The following is a 20,193-nucleotide window of genomic DNA, read 5'->3' as shown; positions in this document are numbered from 1 at the left end:
TTGTGTACAGAGGAAAGTAGGTACTTAGAGGCGCCTGCTATGTGCAGGGAAAGGACAGTGCACTTATGGAGGCGCTGCCAGGCAAAGAGGATGCACAGACTGGACGAGGGAGGGGACCAGGCACTCAGAGAGCTGCTGCCACACAAGGGAAGTGAACATGCACTTATGAGACAGCAGCTTTGGAAAAATTGATATGTGAGGAAAGGGACTATGCATGCCCTGAGCACCTACTATGTATTAGTGCAGGGAAGAAGGAGGGTGTTGGGATGTTTATTTCATCCTAGCATCTAGTAAGCACCTACTGGGTGCATGTCCTCTGTGGGTGGGTGGAAAACACAAGTGTGAGTTGAATAATCCCTCATGCTTTGTAACCCCTACATAATTTTCAAAGTACTCGCCCCGTGCATTAATTGAGCACCTACTGTGTACAGAGAATAGGCCCGCTCTTATATCAAGTCCTTCTGGATACCAGGCAAGAAGTGCGAGTTTCTCAGGTACTTGCCATGTGGAGGTATGGACATAAGCATTGAGTCTGCATGTTTTTGGGCATCTTGTAGTTTACAAGCGGCTGAGAAATCAAAGCACATTCATTTGGCATCTACTGTATACCTGAGCCTGTGCTCACCTTTTTTTTTTTTTTTTTTGGTTTTTTTCTAGGGCCACACCCACGGCATGTGGAGGTTCCCAGGCTAGGGATCTAATTGGCGCTGTAGCCACCAGCCTACGCCAGAGCCACAGCAACATGGCATCCAAGCCACGTCTGCAACTTACACCACAGCTCACGGCAACGCCGGATCCCCAACCGACTGAGCAAGGTCAGGGATCGAACCCTCAACCTCATGGTTCCTAGTCAGATTCATTAGCCACTGAGCCAGGCAGGAACTCCTGTACTCACCATTTTAAGGAACCTAGACAGTGGTAAAACTAACTCCTCACATACTGATGACCCTTTTGAGATTAAAAGTGCATTTTTTTTGCCACACCCTTGACATATGGAAATTCTCAGGCCAGGGATCAAATCTGAGCCGCAACTGTGAGCCACGCCACAGCTGTAGCAATGCCAAATCCTTGACCCACTTCTCTGGGCTGGGGATGGAATCTCTGCCTCAGCAGTGACCCAAACTGCTGCAGAGACAACACCAGATCCTTAACCCACTGCCCAACAGCAGGAACTCCTATAAAGCACTTTTTTTTTTTTTTTTTTAAGGGCTGCACCCTTAGCATATGGAGGTTCCCAGGCTAGGGATCCAGTTGGAGCCATAGCTGCCAGCCTATGCCACAGCCACAGCAACGCAGGATCCAAGCTGCATCTGCAACCTACACCACAGCTCACAGCAACGCCAGATCCTTAACCCACTCAGTGAGGCCAGGAATCCCCTCAACCGCATGGTTCCTAGTCAGATTCGTTTCCACTGTGCCACGATAGGAACTCCAAGCACATTTTGTAACTGTTATGTATTATTGGGTACCAGCTATATAAAGGTGATCAGATCAACAGTTACTAGGCAATGACTGTGTGTCAGGACCCAAATATTTCAACTGTCCTTATTTATAAAGTTTTTATTTTGAGATCAGCATCCATTGAGCACACTGTGTGCCAGGGACAGGTGTCCATTTCTCTGATAGAGGTGTTTGCCATGTGGAGGTATGAACATAAACCTTAAGAGCCCAGCATGGGAGTTCCCATTGTGGCTGAGTGGAATTGAATCTGACTAGTATCCATGAGGATGCAGGTTCGATCCTTGGCCACTCTTAGTGGGTTAAGGATCCGGTGTTGCTGTGAGCTGTGGTATAGGTTGCAGACGTGGCTCGGATCTGGTGTCGCTGTGCCTGTGGAATCACAGCTGCAGCTCTGATTCAACCCCTAGCCTGGGAACCTCCATACGTCATGGGTGTGGCCCTAAAAGACCAAAAAAAAGAGCCCAGCATGCTTTCAGGGTATCTTGTAGTTTGCACGTGGCTGAGAAAACAAAGCAGATGTATAGTTGTCATCCACTGTATCAAAGTACCACAGACCAGGGGGCTTAAACAGAAACTTATTCTCACAGTTCTGGAGGCCAGAAGTTCAAGATCAAGGTGTTGGTAGGGCCTCTGTGCTTGACGCTCTAAGGCTGCTTTGTGCCCATCAGGCCTTTGGGGGTTCATCCTGGAGTAGGGTCTTCCAAGTGTCCCCAAGGCAGGACCTGCCCCTCCCAAGCTTACCACCCTTGGCAAAACAACGTGGGAAGGTGCCCAGACCCAGAGCGTTCAGGGAGGGATAGGTCCACACAACAGGTGCCTGAGAAAGATATTTTTTACTTTTCACTTTGGAAAATTTCAAATACAACCCAGTCAGAAGAAGGTGCCTTAGTTTGCTAGGGCTGCCATAACAAAGTACCACAGACTAGGGGGCTTAAACAGAAATTTATTCTCACAGTTCTGGAGCCCAGAAGTTCAAGATCAAGGTGTGGGTAGGGCTGTGCACCCTCTGAAGGTGGCCAGGGGAGGATCTGTTCCAGGCCTCTCTCCCTCCTGTAGTTCCTAGGCTGTGGCAGCATAAGCCTTATCTTCACATGAAGTATCGCCTGTGTCCAAATTACCCTCCTTTTTTTTTTTTTTTTTTTGCTTTTTAGGGCCGCACTGGCGGCACATGGAGGTTCCCAAGCTACAGGTCGAATTGGAGCTGCAGCTGCCAGCCTACACCACAGCCATAACAATGCCAGATCCGAGCTGCGTCTGTGACCTACACCATAGCTCATGGCAACGTCGGATCCTTAACCCACTGAGTGAGGCCAGGAATTGAACCTGCATCCTTATGGATGCTAGTCAGATTCATTTCCACTGAGCCACAACAGGAACTCCCAAATTTCCCCCCTTTTTTTAATGACACCAGTCATATTGGAATTAGGGGCCACCATACCCCAGTATGACCTCAGCTAATCACCTCTGCAATGACCCTATCTCTTTATTTTATTTTATTTTATTTATTTATTTATTTTGCTTTTTAGGGCTGCACCCACAGCATATGGAGGTTCCCATATTAGGGGTCAAATTGGAGCTATTGCTGCCCACCTGCACCACAGCCACAGCAACAGCAACTCGGGATCCGAGCCACACCTATAACCTACACCACAGCTCACGGCAACGCCGGATCCTTAACCCACTGAGCTAGGTCAGGGATCGAACCCGAAACCTCAAGGTTCCTAGTCAGATGGTTTCTGCTGTGCCCCAACAGGAAGTCCAATACATTTTATTTTTTAATTTATTTTTTATTTTTATTTTTTGTCTTTTTAGGGCCACACCCACAGCATGTGGAGGTTCTCAAGCTAGGGGCTGAATCGGAGCTGTAGCCGCTGGCCTACACCACAGCCACAGCAACGCGGGATCTGAGCCATGTCTGCAACCTACACCACAGCTCACAGCAACGCCGTATCCTTAACCCACTGAGCAAGGGCAGGGATCGAACCCACAACCTCATGGTTCCTAGTAGGATTCGTTAACCACTGCGCCACGATGGGAACTCCCATTTTTTTTTTTTTATTTCAGGGCCGCACCTGCAGCATATGGAAGTTCTCAGGCCTACGCCACAGCCACAGTGACGCCATACCTGAGCTGCATCTGCAGCCTGTGCCACAGCTTGTGGCAACACTGGATCCTTAACCCACTAACTGAGGCCGGGGATTAAACCTGCATCCTCATGGATACTAGTCAGGTTTTTAATCCACTGAGCCACAACAGGAATTCCCTATATTCCCACTTCTTTTTTTTTCAATGTTTTCTTTTTTGGTTTCGGCTGCACACTCTCAGCATCTGAAAGTTCCCAGGCCAGGGATCAAATCTGTGCCACTTCTGTACCCTATGCCACAGATGGCAACACCAGATCCTTAACCCACTGCACTACCGCAAGAACTCCAAGGAAACAAATTTTAAAATATCAAATGGAGTTGGAGGTCCCGTCGTGGCTCAGTGGTTAACGAATCTGACTAGGAACCATGAGGTTACGGGTTCGATCCCTGGCCTTGCTCAGTGGGTTGGGGATCCGGCGTTGCCGTGAGCTGTGGTGTAGGTTGCAGACGTGGCTCGGATCCCAAGTTGCTGTGGCTCTGGCGTAGGCTTGTGGCTACAGCTCCAATTAGACCCCTAGCCTGGGAACCTCCATATGCCGCAGGACCTGCCCAAGGAAATGGCAAAAAGACAAAAAAAATTAAAAAAATCAAATGGAGTCAGTGTATGCAAGAAATGATCCTTTTTGGAGTCCCTGGTGGCTCCATGGGTTAAGGATCCAGCATTGTCACTGCTGTGGTTTAGGTCACTGCTGTGGCACAGGTTCAATCCTAGGCCTAGGAACTTCCACATGCTGCAGAAGTTGTTGGCTTACCTGGTAGCTACACCAAAGTGTTTTTTCCACAGCTGTTGTAGACAGTAGTTCAGGAAATGTCCCTGTTTTTGAAAAACACCAGAGGCACAGAATGGGTGCACCGAATTGTTTCTTTCTAGAGTCAGGTACACAGTAGGTACCAAATAAATGGCTCTTCAACTGACACAACATTGTAAGTCAACTATATTCCAATAAAATTTATGAAAAATAAAATAGGGGAGTTCCCATCATGGTGCAGCAGAAATGAATCCGACTAGGAACCATAGGTTGTAGGTTTGATCCCTGGTCTCACTCAGTGGGTTGAGGATCCGGCATTGCCATGAGCTGTGGTATAGGTCGCAGACACGGCTCGGATCTGGTGTTGCTGTGGCTGTGGTGTAGGCTGTCCTGTCAAACACCTTGGGTACACACCATGAATTCTCCAGAAATTTATTTTTAAACGATAGATGTACCTAGGAGGGATATGAAAATGTGACTTTATAAAGATGGTGCATATTATTTTATCACTTAAAATGTTTATATGTTTAAGCTTGCAAGAAAATGTGGACAGCAGCATACATGGCAAGCATGCAAGGTTTTCTTTTTGGTTGCACCCTCAGCATGTGGAAGTTCCTGGGCCAGGGATTGAACCTGAGCTGCAACTGTGGCAATACTGGATCCTTAACCCACTGCACCACAAGAGAACTTCCAAGTTTTTAAAGACTGGTGCATTCATGGAGTTCCTGTCATGGCTCAGTGGACATGAATCCAACCAGGAACCTTGAGGTTGTGGGTTTGATCCCTGGCCTCACTCGGTGGGTTAAGGATCTGGCGTTGCTGTGAGCTGTGGTGTAGGCCAACAGCTGTAGCTCCAATTTGACCCCTAGCCTGGGAACCTCCATATGCAGCCCTAAAAAGCAAAAAAAAAAAAAAAAAAAAAAAAAAAAAAAAAAAATACTGCTGCACTCATAAAGGGCACAAATATTTCTGTACATAGTAGTAGGTGCTAAAGACATGTTCATTTTTCTTTTTTCTTTTTTTTTTTTTTGGACATGTTCATTTTTCAACAGGACATAAATAGTAGGTGCTTGCAAAAGTATTTAGTTTGTTAAACTAATGGACACATGTACAAAATTATGCTGTAAATCCCCCCAGGAGGGGTTCAAGAGAGATGTCTTAATGCCCGAGGTAGAGATGCTGTGATTCTCAGGAACTTTAGTTTTGCACAGTGGAGTACACAGTAGGTGCTCAACAGCGACACCAGATGCACCCAGTTGGTGCACGGAGACATTTGCCAGATTTGCAATACTTCGAGACCCACTGGTTCTTTTGATAGTGTGGCCATGCACAGGAAGTGCTTTCTTCTCTTTTTCTTTCTTTTCTTTCTTTTTTTTTTTTTTTTTGGCTGCTCCCACAGTGTGCAGAAGTTCCCAGGCCAGGGGTGGAACCCACACCACATCAGTGACCCAAGCCATAGTAGTGACAATGCCAGATCCTTAACCCACTGAGCCACCAGGGAACTCCAGGAAGTGCTTTCTGCTGCATGGAGGGGTCGGGCTGCTGGGGGTGGAACTGAGTTCTGGGGTGGCAGGAGGGGAGTGGGCAGTAGCAGCCAAGCACTTTGGGCCCCCCAGCCTTGAGTGCAACACCCGCCTTCCCACAGCCTGCTCATCACCTCTCTTGGCCACATCAAGCTCACTGACTTCGGCCTGTCTAAGATCGGGCTCATGAGCATGGCCACCAACCTCTACGAGGGCCACATCGAGAAGGACACTCGGGAGTTCGTGGACAAGCAGGTGTGTGGACAGGCTGCCACCCTCTGCCTGGAGCTCAGCCTTGGGACGTGGGGAGACCTAGCAGAAAATAAATTGCCCCCATAATTCTTTCCACCCTTTCCTCCATGGCTGGGAGCCATCCTCAGTTTCCTGTCTCACCTGGCCCAGGTGTGTGGGACGCCTGAGTACATTGCCCCCGAGGTGATCTTCCGCCAGGGCTACGGGAAGCCAGTGGACTGGTGGGCCATGGGCGTCGTCCTCTACGAATTCCTGGTGGGCTGTGTGCCATTCTTTGGAGATACCCCCGAGGAGCTCTTTGGCCAGGTGGTCAGTGGTGCGTTTCCCCCGCCCCCCCAAATCGCAGCCCCAGGTTTAAGTCTAGGTCCCACCGGGGCTCTGGGGCAGCCATTCCCCTACCTGTGCCAGGGAGGGGAGCAGCCTCACGTATGGATTGGGCACCTATGGTGTGCCCAGCCCCAGCTGGACACTGGGGACACAGCCAAGGGCAAGATGATAACAGAGAGAAATCAGCAAGTTATGGAGCAATCGGGCAAAAAGGTGCCAAAGAAGAAAAGAATCAAGAAGGAGACAGGGTGGCAGGTGTGAGGGGTGGAGGGAGCCACCCTGATGGCAGAGGGGAAGGTGCTCCTGGCAGAGGGCAAAAGCAAAGGCTGCGCGTATGCAAAAGGAACAGGGGAGGCAGTGAGGAGAGGAGAGGAGAGGTGATGGGAGGTGCTAGGAAGGTCTGTCCCCACCCCCTCACTCCCTCCTGTCATTTTAGATGAGATCATGTGGCCAGAGGGGGACGAGGCCCTTCCAGCTGATGCCCAGGACCTCATCACCAGACTGCTTCGGCAGAGCCCACTGGACCGTCTGGGCACTGGTATGTAGGTGGGGGTAGGGCCCAGGTGGGTGGGATGAGGATTGGGGTAAATAAGAGTTCTATTTGAGAGGCTGCATGGAGGCAGAGGATTTTTTTTTTTTTTTTTTTTTTTTTTTTTGTCTTTTTGCTATTTCTTTGGGCCGCTCCCTCGGCATATGGAGGTTCCCAGGCTAGGGGTCGAATCGGAGCTGTAGCCTCTGGCCTATGCCAGAGCCACAGTAACGCGAGATCTGAGCCGTGTCTGCAACCTACACCACAGCAAACGGCAACGCCGGATCGTTAACCCACTGAGCAAGGGCAGGGACCGAACCCGCAACCTCATGGTTCCTAGTCAGATTCGTTAACCACTGCGCCACGACGGGAACTCCTATTTATTTATTTTATTTATTTATCTATTTTTTTTTTTTTTTTTTTGTCTTTTCTAGGGCCGCACCCGCAGCATATGGAAGTTTCCAGGCTAGGGGTCTAATCGGAGCTGTAGCCATCGGCCTATGCCAGAGCCACAGCAACACCAGATCCGAGCCACATCTGCGACCTACACCACAGCTCTTGGCAATGCCGGATCTTTAACCCACTGAGCAAGGCCAGGGATCGAACCCACAACCTCATAGTTCCTAGTCAGATTTGTTACCCACTGAGCCACGACGGGAACTCCTGGAGGATTTAGAACTGGGGTTTTGAAGGATGCATAGGAGCTTGCCAGGAGACTTTGAAGGAATAGCAGGCAGCTGGGTCTAGGGCAGACAAAGGTCACTTCCGAGTCACCATGTGCTGTATCCTAAGATCCCCAAAGACCCAGCCTAGCGGGTCTCACTTCAAGTTTTGCTAGCCACCTAGTTAGAAATTAAGGGATTAATTGATACTCATGCAGCCACCCATTACATGGCTGCTATGGATCATGTTCAGGAATGAAGCCTGGTAACTGGAGAGGACCATGGGGGCTGAGGTTGAAGAACAGGATTTCTTCAGCTGGTCAGTTCTGCTCCATGGGATAGAAATGTGTGAAAAGGCCCAGGAAGGAGGCCCTCCTAAGGGTTCTCCAGATGGTTGGATCTCAGGATCCTGCAGCGGGAAGAGCAGGGCCTGCGTTCTATCCCCAACTTGTCCCCTCCCTGAGCTCTTAAATGATGACTGCTTTCTCCTCCCATCTTTGTGGCTCTATGTTGGCCAAGTTTGGGTTCATAATTGACCTCAAGGGAGTTGGGGGTGGGGACCCACAGGGCTCAGCGGGGCATGTCTGCAGGTGGCACCCACGAAGTAAAGCAGCACCCCTTCTTCTGGACCCTGGACTGGGCGGGGCTTCTGCGACACAAAGCCGAGTTCGTGCCACAGCTTGAGGCCGAGGATGACACGAGCTACTTCGACAGTAAGTGGGGGTCCAGGAGGCCGTCTCTGCTGTCCTACAATCCCCTGGGGCGGGGAGGACGTGTCTGCCAAAGTCTCCGCCCCAGCTTGGCATCTTGCCCTGGGCCTGGAGCTTCTGACTTGCTGAGCTTTCCAAGAAGCTGGGGCACGTCTGCTGGCTGCCCTGACTGGGATTTCCTGTGCATCTGAGCTCAGGAGGTTATAGCACCGCCTTGGGTTACAGGAGAGGAAACCAAGGCACTGAGTGTGGCAGACCCTTGCATGGGATGCCCAGCAGGTTAGCCTCCTGAATGTCCACCCCAGCATGGACTGCGACCCGTCATAAAGGAAGGTGGCATGCCTCGCTCAGCTTTGGCAGAGGGAGTCCACTTGAGCATTTTGGGGGACCCAAACAAATCTCCCTCTCCCCAGTTGGGGCTCTGGCCAAACAGACAAAATGCCCTCAGCTTCCAGGGCCTACTCTGGAACTCAATGTGTGATGTGGAGCATGTCAGAGGTCCTCTCTGAGCATCTGTTTTCTTTTCTGTAAAATGAGAAACATCCTTTATGTTTGAGAGGCACAATTTTACCCAGTTTGGGGCAGCCCATCTCAAAAAGGAAGAAACTGAGGCTCAGACACAAGAATTCCCATCCCTGGTCCCATAGCTTTTAGGGATGCAACTGGGATTTTTTTTTTTTTTTTTTTTTACGGCCACCTTTGCAGCAAATGGATGTTCCCAGGCTAGGGATCAAATCAAAGCTGAAGCTGGGGCCTACACCACAGCCACAGTACCAGCAGATCCTCAACCCACTGAACGAGACCACGGATTGAACCCACATCCTCATGGACACTATGGTTGGGTTCTTAACCCACTGAGCCATAATGGGAACTCCCACAACTGGAATTTTTTATTCCTGGATACTAACTCTGCTTCCTCTGGTCCTTAAACATATCAGGCATGGTCCCACCTCAATGTCTTTGCCCTGACAGTGTCTCCCCGCCTGGGACCCCCTCCCACAGCCCTTGTACCCACCTTCCATGCCTTTCCCTCCCACAGCGCGCTCAGAGCGTTACCGCCACCTGGGCTCTGAGGACGATGAGACCAACGACGAGGAGTCATCCACGGAGATCCCCCAGTTCTCTTCCTGTTCCCACCGCTTTAGCAAGGTGAGCCTGGGGCTCTGGATGCAGCTAGGGCTCAGGAAATAGGGCAAGATGCTTGTTTTGAGGGTTTTTTTTTTTAACATTTGTTTTATTGTAGTAAAATACATACAGCATAAAATACACTATTTTAAGGAGTTCCCATCGTGGTGCAGTGGTTAACGAATCCAACTAGGAACCATGAGGTTGCGGGTTCGGTCCCTGGCCTTGCTTAGTGAGTTAAGGATCCGGCATTGACATGAGCTGTGGTGTAGGTGGCAGATGCCGCTCGGATCCCGCGTTGCTGTGGCTCTGGCATAGGCTGGTGGCTACAGCTCCGATTAGACCCCTAGCCTTGGAACCTCCATATGCTACAGGAGCAGCTCAAGAAAAAGGCAAAAAGAGAAAAAAAAAAAATAGAATATGCTATTTTAGTCTTTTGAAAAATTTCTTTAAAGTACAGTTCATTAACAGTGTTAGCAATTTCTGCTATATAGCAAAGTGACCCAGTCTTACATATATATACATTATTTTTTTCATGTTATCTTCTATTATGTTCTATCCCAAGAGACCAGATATAGTTCCCTGTGCTGTGCAGTAGGACCTCACTGCTTATCCATTCTAAGTGTAATAGTTTGCATCTACTAACCCCAAACTCCCTGGCCATCCCCCACCCTCCCCCTTGGCAACCACAAGTCTGTTCTCTAAGTCTGTGAGTCTGTTTCTATTCTTTTCCTTTTTCTTTTTTTTTTTTTTTTTTTTTTTTTTTGTCTTTTTGTCTTTTCTAGGGCCATACCCACGGCATATGGAGGTTCCCAGGCTAGGGGTCAAATTGGAACTGTAGCCACTGGCCTATGCCACAGCCACAATGCCAGATCCAAGCTGCATCTGTGACCTACACCACAGCTCATGGCAACGCTGGATCTTTAACCCCCGAGCGAGGCCAGGGATCAGAACTTGCATCCTCATGGATGCTAGTCAGATTCGTTTCCACTGAGCCACGACGGGAACTCCTGAGTCTGTTTCTATTCTGTAGATAGGTTCTTTTTTTTTTTTTTGGCCTTTTAGGGCCGCACCCATGGCATATGGAGGTTCCAGGCTAGGAGTTGAATCAGACCTGTAGTTACCGGCCTACGCCAGAGCCACAACAATGCAGGATCTGAGTCGCGTCTGCAACCTACACTACAACCCACCACAATGCCAGATCCTTAACCCACTGAGCAAGGCCAGGGATCAAACCTGCAACCTCATGGTTCCTAGTCAGATTTGTTTCTGCTGCGCCATGATGGGAACTCCTGTAGATAGGTTCTTTTTTTTCCCCTTTTTATTAGCATTTTATTTTATTTTTTTTTCCCACTGTACAGCAAGGGGATCAAGTTATATACATTACATTTTTTTCTCCCCACCCTTTATTCTGTTGCAACATGAGAATCTAGACATAGTTCTCAATGCTACTCAGCAGGATCTCCTTGTAAATCTATTCTAAGTTGTGTCTGATAACCCCAAGCTCCCAATCCCTCCCACTCCCTCCCTCTCCCATCAGGCAGCCACAAGTCTATTTTCCAAGTCCATGATTTTCTTTTCTGTGGAGATGTTCATTTGTGCTGGATATTAGATTCCAGTTATAAGTGATATCATATGGTATTTGTCTTTGTCTTTCTGGCTCATTTCACTCAGTATGAGATTCTCTAGTTCCATCCATGTTGCTGCAAATGGCATTATGTCATTCTTTTTTATGGCTGAGTAGTATTCCATTGTGTATATATACCACATCTTCCAAATCCAATCATCTGTTGATGGACATTTGGGTTGTTCCCATGTCCTGGCTATTGTGAATAGTGCTGCAATGAACATGCGGGTGCATATGTCTCTTTTAAGTAGAGTTTTGTCCGGATACATGCCCAAGAGTGGGATTGTGGGGTCATATGGAAGTTCTGTAGATAGGTTCTTTTGTGCCACATTTTACATTCCACAAATAAGTGATATCATATGGTATTTGTCTTTCTCTTTCTGACTTATTTCACTTAGTATGAGATATTTTAGCCATTTTAAACTGTACAGTGACAGTTCAGTGTTGTGCAACCATCACTTCTATCTAGTTCACTTCTGTCACCCCAAAGGGAAATCTTGTATCCATCTGTAGTCACACTTCATTTCTCCCTCCCCCACCCCTGGCAACCATTAATCTGCTTTCTTTCTCCATGTATTTCCCTGTTCCGGACATTTCACATACGTAGAATCATACAGGAGTTCCTCAGTGGTAACAACCCTGACTAGTATCCATGAGGATGCAGGTTCAATCCCTGACCTCACTCAGTGGGTTAAGGATCCAGTGTTGCCATGAGCTGTGGTGTAGGTCGCAGACACAGCTCAGATACCATATTGCTGTGGCTGCAGCGTAGGCTGGCAGCTGCATCTCTGATTCGACCTCTGGCCTGGGAACTTCCATATGCCACAGGTGCAGCCCTAAGAAAGAAAGGCAAAAAAAAAAAAAAAAGAATCATGCACTTTGTGGGCTTTTGTTTCTGGCTCCTTAAGGTTGGCGCACATGGTAGCATGTGTCAGTGCTTCATTCTTTGTTATGGCTGAGTGATATTCCATTGTATAATTGGACCACATTTTGTTTATCCATTCCTCAGTTGATGAACATTTGGATTGATTCCACTTTGGGGCAATTGTAAATAGACCTGCTATGCTGGGTGTTATTTTCTAGCCTCACTAGCTGAAGTTCCTTCCTTTGATCAAAAAACTTGTACTGCTTGTGGGCCTGGGCAGGAAACCCCAGCTGTGGCTCACTTGGTAACCAGGCCCCTTGGAGCCTCAGTGTCTTCACCTATACAGTGGACTAAAGACTATGTCTTTTTTTTTTTTTTTTTTTTTGTCTTGTTGCCTTTTTCTAGGGTCGCTCCTGCAGCATATGGAGGTTCCCAGGCTAGGGGTTTAATCAGAGCTGTAGCCACCGACTTACACCAGAGCTACAGCAACGCGGGATCCAAGCTGCATCTGCAACCTACACCACAGCTCACAGCAATGCCGGATCCCCAACCCACTGAGCAAGGGCAGGGATCAAACCCACAACCTCATGGTTCCTAGCCGGACTCGTTAACCACTGTGCCACGACGGGAACTCCAAGACTCTATGTCTTTAGAGTGGTGGTGAGTAAGGATTTGAGGAAGTGACTCAGGAAAGCATTGGGCATGTGGGAAGCACTCAACTAAGCTGTCCCCACAGATACAGTCATTGTTACTGTTATCTCTAATTGCTTCCCAGGTCTACAGCAGCTCTGAGTTCTTGGCTGCCCAGCCCACCCCAACCTTTGCAGAACGAAGCTTCAGTGAGGACCGGGAAGAAGGGTGGGATCGGAGCAGCGAAGGGGACTATGGGCGCCGGCTGAGCACCGAGGTCCGGTAGGTGGGCTGGCCGGGGGTGGGGATATAAGTAGATCCAGCTTCCAAACCTGCTGGGAGTTGGAGCCACAAACTCTAACATTGGGAAGAGCTTCCCAGGGGCCCAGGAGAAAAGGGTCAAACATATTAACTACCCTGTCAGTCCCCTGCCAGCCTGGCCCTTATCATCACTCCCTTTGGTTTTACATTCCTAACCACTCCAAATGTAAAGCAGTTGTACACCATACACTGCTAGGCTTCTGCTTGTATTGTTTCCTTTTTGCTAATTAAATCCTGTTCATCTTTCAAAGTCTAGACTCAACAGAAAAAAATCAGGGTCTGCTAGAGGGTGGGTGTTGGAAGCTGGGTTTTAAAAGATGAATGGGAGTTCTCTGGGCAGTCACAGAGGATGGAGTAGGCAGAGGGAACTCGTCTTTGACCCTAGGCCGGGAGTTAAGATTGGCCTCTGGGGAGATTGGGTGTCCTTGAGTGGAAAAGTATGACTCTGGCTCTGCCCTGCTACAGGCTGAGGTCCTGCATGTCCTCCGGTTCCTCCTGCCACTCATCCTCCTCCCAGCCTGAGCGGGGCCCTAGCCCATCTCTCCTGAGCACCATCAGCCTGGATACAATGCCCAAGTTTGCCTTCTCATCAGAGGATGAGGGAGCCGGCCCAGCCCCTGTGGCCAAAAGGCCCATCTTCATTCTAGGGGAGCCTGACCCACCCCCAGCAGCCACCCCCGTGATGCCTAAGCCCTCTTCCAGCCTTTCTGGTAGGTGGAGTCCAGGATGGCAGGGGCAATGTCATGTCAGGTTTCCCATAGGAGGAACTGTTTGGGATGGGTTTTGAAGGATGAGTAGGAGTTCTCCAGCAAGCACATTCACTTGTCTAACAAAGGCCTCAGTTAGTCTACGGGTGCTACCCCAGCTTCACTGGATCAGGACAGGAAAGAGGAATTGAACCGGGACACTCCAGGAGTGGGAGCTAGGGGTCCAACCGGGGTGAAGGGAAGGTTTCTTGAAAGAGAAGGCTTTAAGAGTGGAGCTACCCAGGGAGAGCAGTGAAAGAAGAGGGAATTGCCTGAACAAAGGCCAGGAGGGTAGCCTGTGTACACACCAACCAGGGAGGAAGGGAGTTTGCCTCCTGAGAGCAGAGGGGCCAAGTGGTGAGGTGGGAGGGCCGGGCTGACCCCCTGACTTTGCCGACCCCTCCAGCTGACACAGCAGCCCTCAGCCATGCGCGCCTACGAAGCAACAGCACTGGCGCACGACACTCCACGCCACGGGCCCTGGATGCCGGTCGGGGCCGCCGCCTTGGGGGCCCAAGAGACTCAGCCCCTGAGAAATCCAGGACCTCCCCCAGCGGGGGCCGCGTGCCCAAGTCAGCCTCCGTGTCCGCCCTGTCGCTCATTATCACGGCAGGTAACACCCACGGCCCAGCTTTGTCTTTGCTTGTCTGTCCCCATCTATTTTCACCACAGGGTGGGGGCTGCTTTGGCCAGTGGGAACTGGAGGGGATCCCTCCCCGTGATGTTGGGGCTGCTGTTAGCGACTGAGCCTCAGGAGAGGGGAAGCAGCTGGGGCACTGGACTGGCATTCCTGCCAGTGGTCATTGGGTGTGCAAAGGCCTGGAGGGAAAGGGAGGGTATTTGGGGCATTGGAGCAGCAGCAAAGCAACCAGAATGGAAGGAGTTGGAAAAGTGCCTGGTGACCCCCTTTCTGAATCTCATCCCTACAGATGACGGCAGTGGCGGCCCCCTCATGAGTCCCCTGTCCCCACGCTCGCTGTCCTCGAACCCGTCGTCCCGTGACTCCTCTCCCAGCCGAGATCCTTCCCCCGTGTGTGGCAGCCTGCGGCCCCCCATTGTCATCCACAGCTCGGGCAAGAAGTATGGCTTCAGCCTGCGGGCAATCCGAGTCTACATGGGCGACAGTGATGTCTACACTGTGCACCACGTGGTGTGGGTGAGTTGGTCTCGGGCTGGGCAGGAACAGCTGGACCTGGTTTTTGAGTCCAGCTCTGCCCTGGCGAGGCACTTCCCTTTCAGAGCTGCATTTTTTAGTCTTGGAAAGCAAGCAAGTATGCATCGCCTGTGAGGTTTTGGAGCCCAGGACAAGGAACTGATGCCACCTACGTCTTTATGGTCCTTGTCAGTTATGGGGAGGGGACTGGGCAAGAGGATAGAGGAGTTCCCGTCATGGCTCAGCAATAGCGAACCCAGCTAGGATCCATGAGGATGCGGGTTCGATCCCTGGCCTTGCTCAGTGGGTTGAGGATCTGGTGTTGGAGTGAGCTGTGGTGTAGGTCGCAGACTCAGCTGGGGATCCTGTGTTGCTATGGCTGGGGTGTAGGTTGGCAGCTCCGGTTTGACCCCTATCCTAGGAACTTCCATATGCTGCAGATGTGGCCCTGAAAAAGCAAAAAAAATTAAATAAAAAAGATGGATGGAGACCCCAAGTGGGCACGAAGCTCCTGCACAATGGGTGCACTGTCTTCCCTCCCTTAGCCCAGGGCCTGACCCTTCCCCACTGCTCACTGTCTGATCAGCCCTCGAGGTCTGGGGAACCAGGCAGTATGAAAGGCAGCAGCTTGCTGGGGGGCCCACAGCTGACTCAGCTGGGTGGAAGTCTCCGGCTGTGGAACCCGGGCTGCTGACCACGCCGTCCACCCCCACTCCCATCCCCAGAGCGTGGAGGAGGGAAGCCCCGCCCAGGAGGCGGGCCTGCGAGCCGGAGACCTCATCACCCACATCAATGGGGAGTCGGTCCTGGGGCTGGTACACATGGACGTCGTGGAGCTGCTGCTGAAGGTGCAGCCCCTTCCCCACCCCGCTTGCCCTCAGGGCCCCCAGGTCCCCCTCCCCACCCAGCCTTTAGGCTGCTCCTGTGACCTCCATCCCCACCCCTTGGCCTCAGCCTCTGATTCTGGGTGGTTCTCCCGTTCTGACCACACTGCTCCACATTCACCCTTGCATCCCCTCGCCTCTGCTTCTTCCTTCTTTAGCCCCCTAATACCATCCCTCAGAGCCACTCCTCCAGGAAGCCCTTCCTGCCCCCTGGATGCCCCAACTCCTGGCCCCCCGCTCTGGCCCACTCTGACCCTGTGGGGCTGGGGGTATCTGTGCCATCTTTGCCTCCCTCAGTCCAAGGGTCTTCAGGGCGCAGGGAGGTGGGCACAAGTGAGGAGGCAGGTCCCCGGTTAAACAGCTCCTGGGACCAGTAGGTGGGTGGATGGCTCACTGGCTGGCTGGACAGATGGTGACACACAGCTTTAGCCCAATGAGTGGTGGGGTCATTTGTTAAGAAATGAGAGGATAGGATCTGCAGCTCTGAGGGATGTGTTGCAGAGGGGATGGGTGTGGCTCATTGGATGGGAGGCACACAGGCCACCCCTCCGCATCCTGCCTACAGAGTGGCAACAAGATTGCCCTTCGGACCACGGCCCTGGAGAACACCTCCATCAAGGTGGGCCCTGCACGGAAGAATGTGACCAAGGGCCGCATGGCGCGCAGGAGCAAGCGGAGCCGAAGGCGGGAGACACAGGACCGGTGAGGAGGGAGGGCTGGCCGCCAGGGAGGGCTAGTGCAGGACCTGTGGCATGCTTGGGTGGCCCGGCTGGCCGGGGGCAGGGCTTCTGAAGAATATGGGTTTCTAATCCCCCAGACGGAAGTCACTCTTCAAGAAGATCTCAAAACAGTCATCCGTGCTGCACACCAGCCGCAGCTTCTCCTCTGGCCTCCACCACTCCCTGTCATCCAGCGAGAGCCTCCCAGGCTCACCCACCCACAGCCTCTCCCCCAGCCCCACCACGCCCTGCCGCAGCCCGGCTCCTGATGCCCCAGCAGGTGGGTGTACTCCCAGGGCTACCCTGGGAAGAAGGGTGGCTCAGGGCTGCGGAAGTCAGCCCAGGGCAGGAGCGAGCAGAGTTGGGATGGGATGGATGGGATGACATGATGTATGACAGTCTGAGAGGCAGCCTGGTGGTCAGAGACAGGTGTGAGGGCAGGGAAGGGTATGCCCCAGCAAAGGGAACATCATGAGCAAAAGATGAGAAGAGATGTGAAAGCTGGTGGAGAGCAGGTAGGGAGGGGGTGGACCAAGCCAAAGAGCTGGTCTTAAATTGGGGGGCAGCAATAGGGAGCCATGGAGGATGTGTGAGACAGAGAGGGCATGGAAGCTCATTCTGGAGCAGGAAAGGATGGTGGCTTTGCCCAACCCTGAGGATCCCTAGTCTGTCAGCGGCAGCCAGAGACAGACACCCCTAGCCCCACTGGGTTAGCATCAGGCTAGAGAGAGGATGGCTGGGGCAATCCAGAAGAGAGGCGGCAAAGGCCTCCTGGAGGAGAGCCAAGATCTACTCTTCCAGGAAGCCCTCCCTGCCTTCTGTGGACCCCAAATGCTGTCTGTCCCTCTGGCCAACAGGCTGGGTGTATCTGCTATCTTTGCCTTCCTCAGACCAGGCGTCCTCTGGGGCTGAGGCCTAGGGGTAGGGAATGGACACGAGTAAAGAGGCAGGGCCCTTGTTGGATAACTTCTAGAACTAGTAGGTAGATGGCTTATTGCGTGGATGGACGGACAGAGGATGCATACCTTTGGTTCAATGATTTGATGGGTCATCAGGTGAGAAGTAAATGATTAGGAGCTAGGATTTTGATAGATGAGTAGGAGTTCACCAGATCTAAGCCACTGTGCAAAGAGAAAATCAGACATGATGGGTGGCCACAAGGAACAATATGGGCTTTGGCAGTCAGTCACAGGGCCCTACCTGGAGGCTGGGACATTGAGGCTGGTGGCCCTGACCCTCCCCTGTTACCCACAGACACAGCCTCTCCACCCAGTGCATCCCCAAGCTCCAGCAGCCCTGCATCTCCAGCTGCCGCTGGCCACACCCGCCCCAGCTCCTTGCATGGCCTGGCCGCCAAGCTTGGACCACCTCGCCCCAAAGCTGGCCGCCGCAAGTCCACCAGCAGCATCCCACCCTCCCCACTGGCCTGCCCGCCTGTGCCTCCGCCCCCACCCCGTTCACCTTCGCCCCTGCCAGGCCACCCGCCTGCACCTGCACGGTCCCCAAGGTTGCGCCGAGGCCAGTCAGCTGACAAGCTGGGTACAGGTGAGCGGCTGGACGGGGAGCTGGGGCGCCGCAGCCGCGGGCCGGACTCTGAGCTGGTGGTCATGCGGCGGCTGCATCTGTCTGAGCGCCGAGACTCCTTCAAGAAGCAGGAGGCTGTGCAGGAGGTGAGCTTTGATGAGCCACCTGAGGAGGCTGCAGGGCCACCCCCCTTAGTGCCGCAGATTGCCGTGGAGGGGGCTGAGGCCATTCCAGGAGCCCTTGGACCTGCTGGGAAAGACTAATCCGTCCTACCTGGCCTCTCCCTGGCCTGGAAGCTGTGCATTTTTCTGGAATGTTTTTTTCCATAAATTGACATCTGGATGGAGACTGAGCCTGTGACACCTGGAAGATGATGAGAAGCCATCACAGTTATTGCTGGAAGGTGTAGAAAGTGCCTCCTCCCTTGTGTTCTGGAGCCGATCAATCAGGGGGTCATAGGGGCAGGAATGGGAGACCAGGGTGTTATTGTAAATAGCAGCAAATCCCTGCAACTAATTTATTACTTTTTATAAGCGATAGCCAGACTGAGCCGCCACTGTTAAGGCGGCTGCCCAGGTCCTGCTCCATGCACCTGGGACCCATTTGTAGACCCTGCCCCCTGGGCTGAGAAGGAAGCACTTTGGACAAGTCACGTGTGTTCATGTTTTCTCGTTTTTCTGTACTTTTAAAGTTGTTTTGTGTTACTTGATCCCATCCCTGACTCAAGACCCACAGGTTTGAAGGGATACAGCCAAGCTTACCTGTCCAGGCCCAATTTGGGTGACTTGGAGAGTCCACAAACAGAGTTCCCCCTCCACGGCAAAGCAAAGTAATCCTGATGATGGACTGGATTCTGAAGGCTACTACCCATCATCATTGTCTCCATCCCTCAGCCAACTGTGCCTGAGTCTGCGTCCAATCCGATGGGCTTAAGGGGGTGTGGGCTGGGGCTTTGATGTATGTGTAGAAGTTCACCAGATTTAGGCAGAGGGGTTGCCCACTTCACAGCCAGACACTGGTGCCCTGGCAGGCAGAGGCCTCAAAGGGCACTTCAGGGTAGCATAAGGATGTCCACCCTGAACAAGATTTTTTTGTGTTTGATGCCCACCGGGGTGAACCCTTGACCATGATGTGTCTGAAACCCCTCCCCCCGCTAGGGGGGTGCCCTCCATGTGTCAGAGCCTCCCCGGGATGAAATTTGAGTGAGAAAGTCCAACCAGGGGTCAGTGAGGCCAAAGTTTGAATCTTGGCTTCACATTTGGCTCTGGGAAAATGGCTTCCCAGCTCTGTGCCTCGGTTTCCTTGTGTTTACAAAGCTAATCCCAATGACTATTTATTAAGCACCTACTGTATGCCAAGCGCTTTTACTCGTGGCTTCTCCCTCAGCCAGCCTTAAGAAGGCTAGAAGTGGTGTTCTCATCCTCATTTTACAGACAAATAACTAAGGTCTGGGGAGAGGCAGAGATTTGTCCCATGATTGCCTGGTGAGAGTCATGCAGCCAGGCTCTGTCTCTCTGGAGCTTGGATCTAATGTCAGAGCAGATTCCAGCTCTCTCCCCTGTGATGCTAAGTGACCCACTGGGCACCTCAGAGCCTCCCTTTCTCCCATTTGTGGGTTGTTAGCAAGATCTCTGTGTCCTACGTGGTGAGGGCACTTTCCAGGCACTGCAGCCCAGTCTGCATTCCTTCTGGAGACACCCATGCAGCACCACCTAGTGTTGGAGCTAGACCAAGGCTGTGCATGACTTGCTCCCGCCTTCCACCCCGGAGCTGACAGTGAATAAAAGCCCACATTTACAAAAAGGAGGTCCAATGTCTGGATTTGTGAGGGGCCAAGAAAAGGGTAAGGGAAGAGTGGGGTGGAGGCGGGATGAAAACAGACCCGTGGCTCAAAGTCACTTGAAGTGGGTTTTGAAGGCTGCTGGGAGTTCATCATTGAGCTGCCCTCTCCGTGTACCCATCAGAGTACCCATCAGAGGCTCTGTCCTTCAGGGCTTCGTCTGGGGCCCCGAAGCTGTGGCAATAAATAAACCATCTGTGTCCTTTTTATATTAGTCTTTGCTTGGGCTGTCCCCTACAATTCTCCTCACCCCCTTCGGAACCCAGACCAGCCCGAGTGCCTTCGGTTACCTCCGAAGTAACCCGTAGGGTCGGAAACCCTTGGCCACGCCTCCCGATTCCGAGTGTCTTGGCTATTTCCGGAAACAGCCTGGGCATCTGGGCAGGCACTGGGTTAGTTATC

At 51.8% G+C, this 20,193-nt stretch overlaps 1 protein-coding gene across 19 annotated transcripts in view; it reads left to right on the top strand.

The window, feature by feature from the left end:
- The window catches only part of MAST3 (microtubule associated serine/threonine kinase 3), a 46,204-nt gene extending 26,450 nt beyond the window's left edge, over positions 1-19,754 (top strand). For 17 of the 19 annotated variants that reach the window (XM_021083500.2, XM_021083495.2, XM_021083499.2 and 14 more), the window contains 13 exons: positions 6,000-6,132; positions 6,280-6,445; positions 6,893-6,994; positions 8,238-8,360; positions 9,397-9,506; positions 12,750-12,886; positions 13,391-13,635; positions 14,078-14,284; positions 14,601-14,827; positions 15,550-15,672; positions 16,274-16,410; positions 16,526-16,707; positions 17,682-19,754. In XM_021083500.2, coding sequence (XP_020939159.1) covers positions 6,000-6,132; positions 6,280-6,445; positions 6,893-6,994; positions 8,238-8,360; positions 9,397-9,506; positions 12,750-12,886; positions 13,391-13,635; positions 14,078-14,284; positions 14,601-14,827; positions 15,550-15,672; positions 16,274-16,410; positions 16,526-16,707; positions 17,682-18,214 — 2,425 coding nt within the window. In that variant the 3' untranslated portion in view covers positions 18,215-19,754. Of the gene's footprint in view, positions 1-5,999; positions 6,135-6,279; positions 6,446-6,892; positions 6,995-8,237; positions 8,361-9,396; positions 9,507-12,749; positions 12,887-13,390; positions 13,636-14,077; positions 14,285-14,600; positions 14,828-15,549; positions 15,673-16,273; positions 16,411-16,525; positions 16,708-17,681 lie in introns of all 19 variants that reach the window. The other 2 variants (XR_014837407.1, XR_014837406.1) reach the window with 1 other exon arrangement.
- Positions 19,755-20,193: the final 439 nt, after the last annotated feature.

The sequence above is a fragment of the Sus scrofa genome, chromosome 2 (genome assembly GCF_054392235.1).
Source record: "Sus scrofa isolate SSC_HxYL_T2T_F1_AM1 chromosome 2, Sscrofa_HxYL_maternal_Yorkshire_Landrace_v2.0, whole genome shotgun sequence".
Classification (NCBI taxonomy): domain Eukaryota; kingdom Metazoa; phylum Chordata; class Mammalia; order Artiodactyla; family Suidae; genus Sus; species Sus scrofa.
This window is presented reverse-complemented; position numbering and strand designations above follow the sequence as displayed.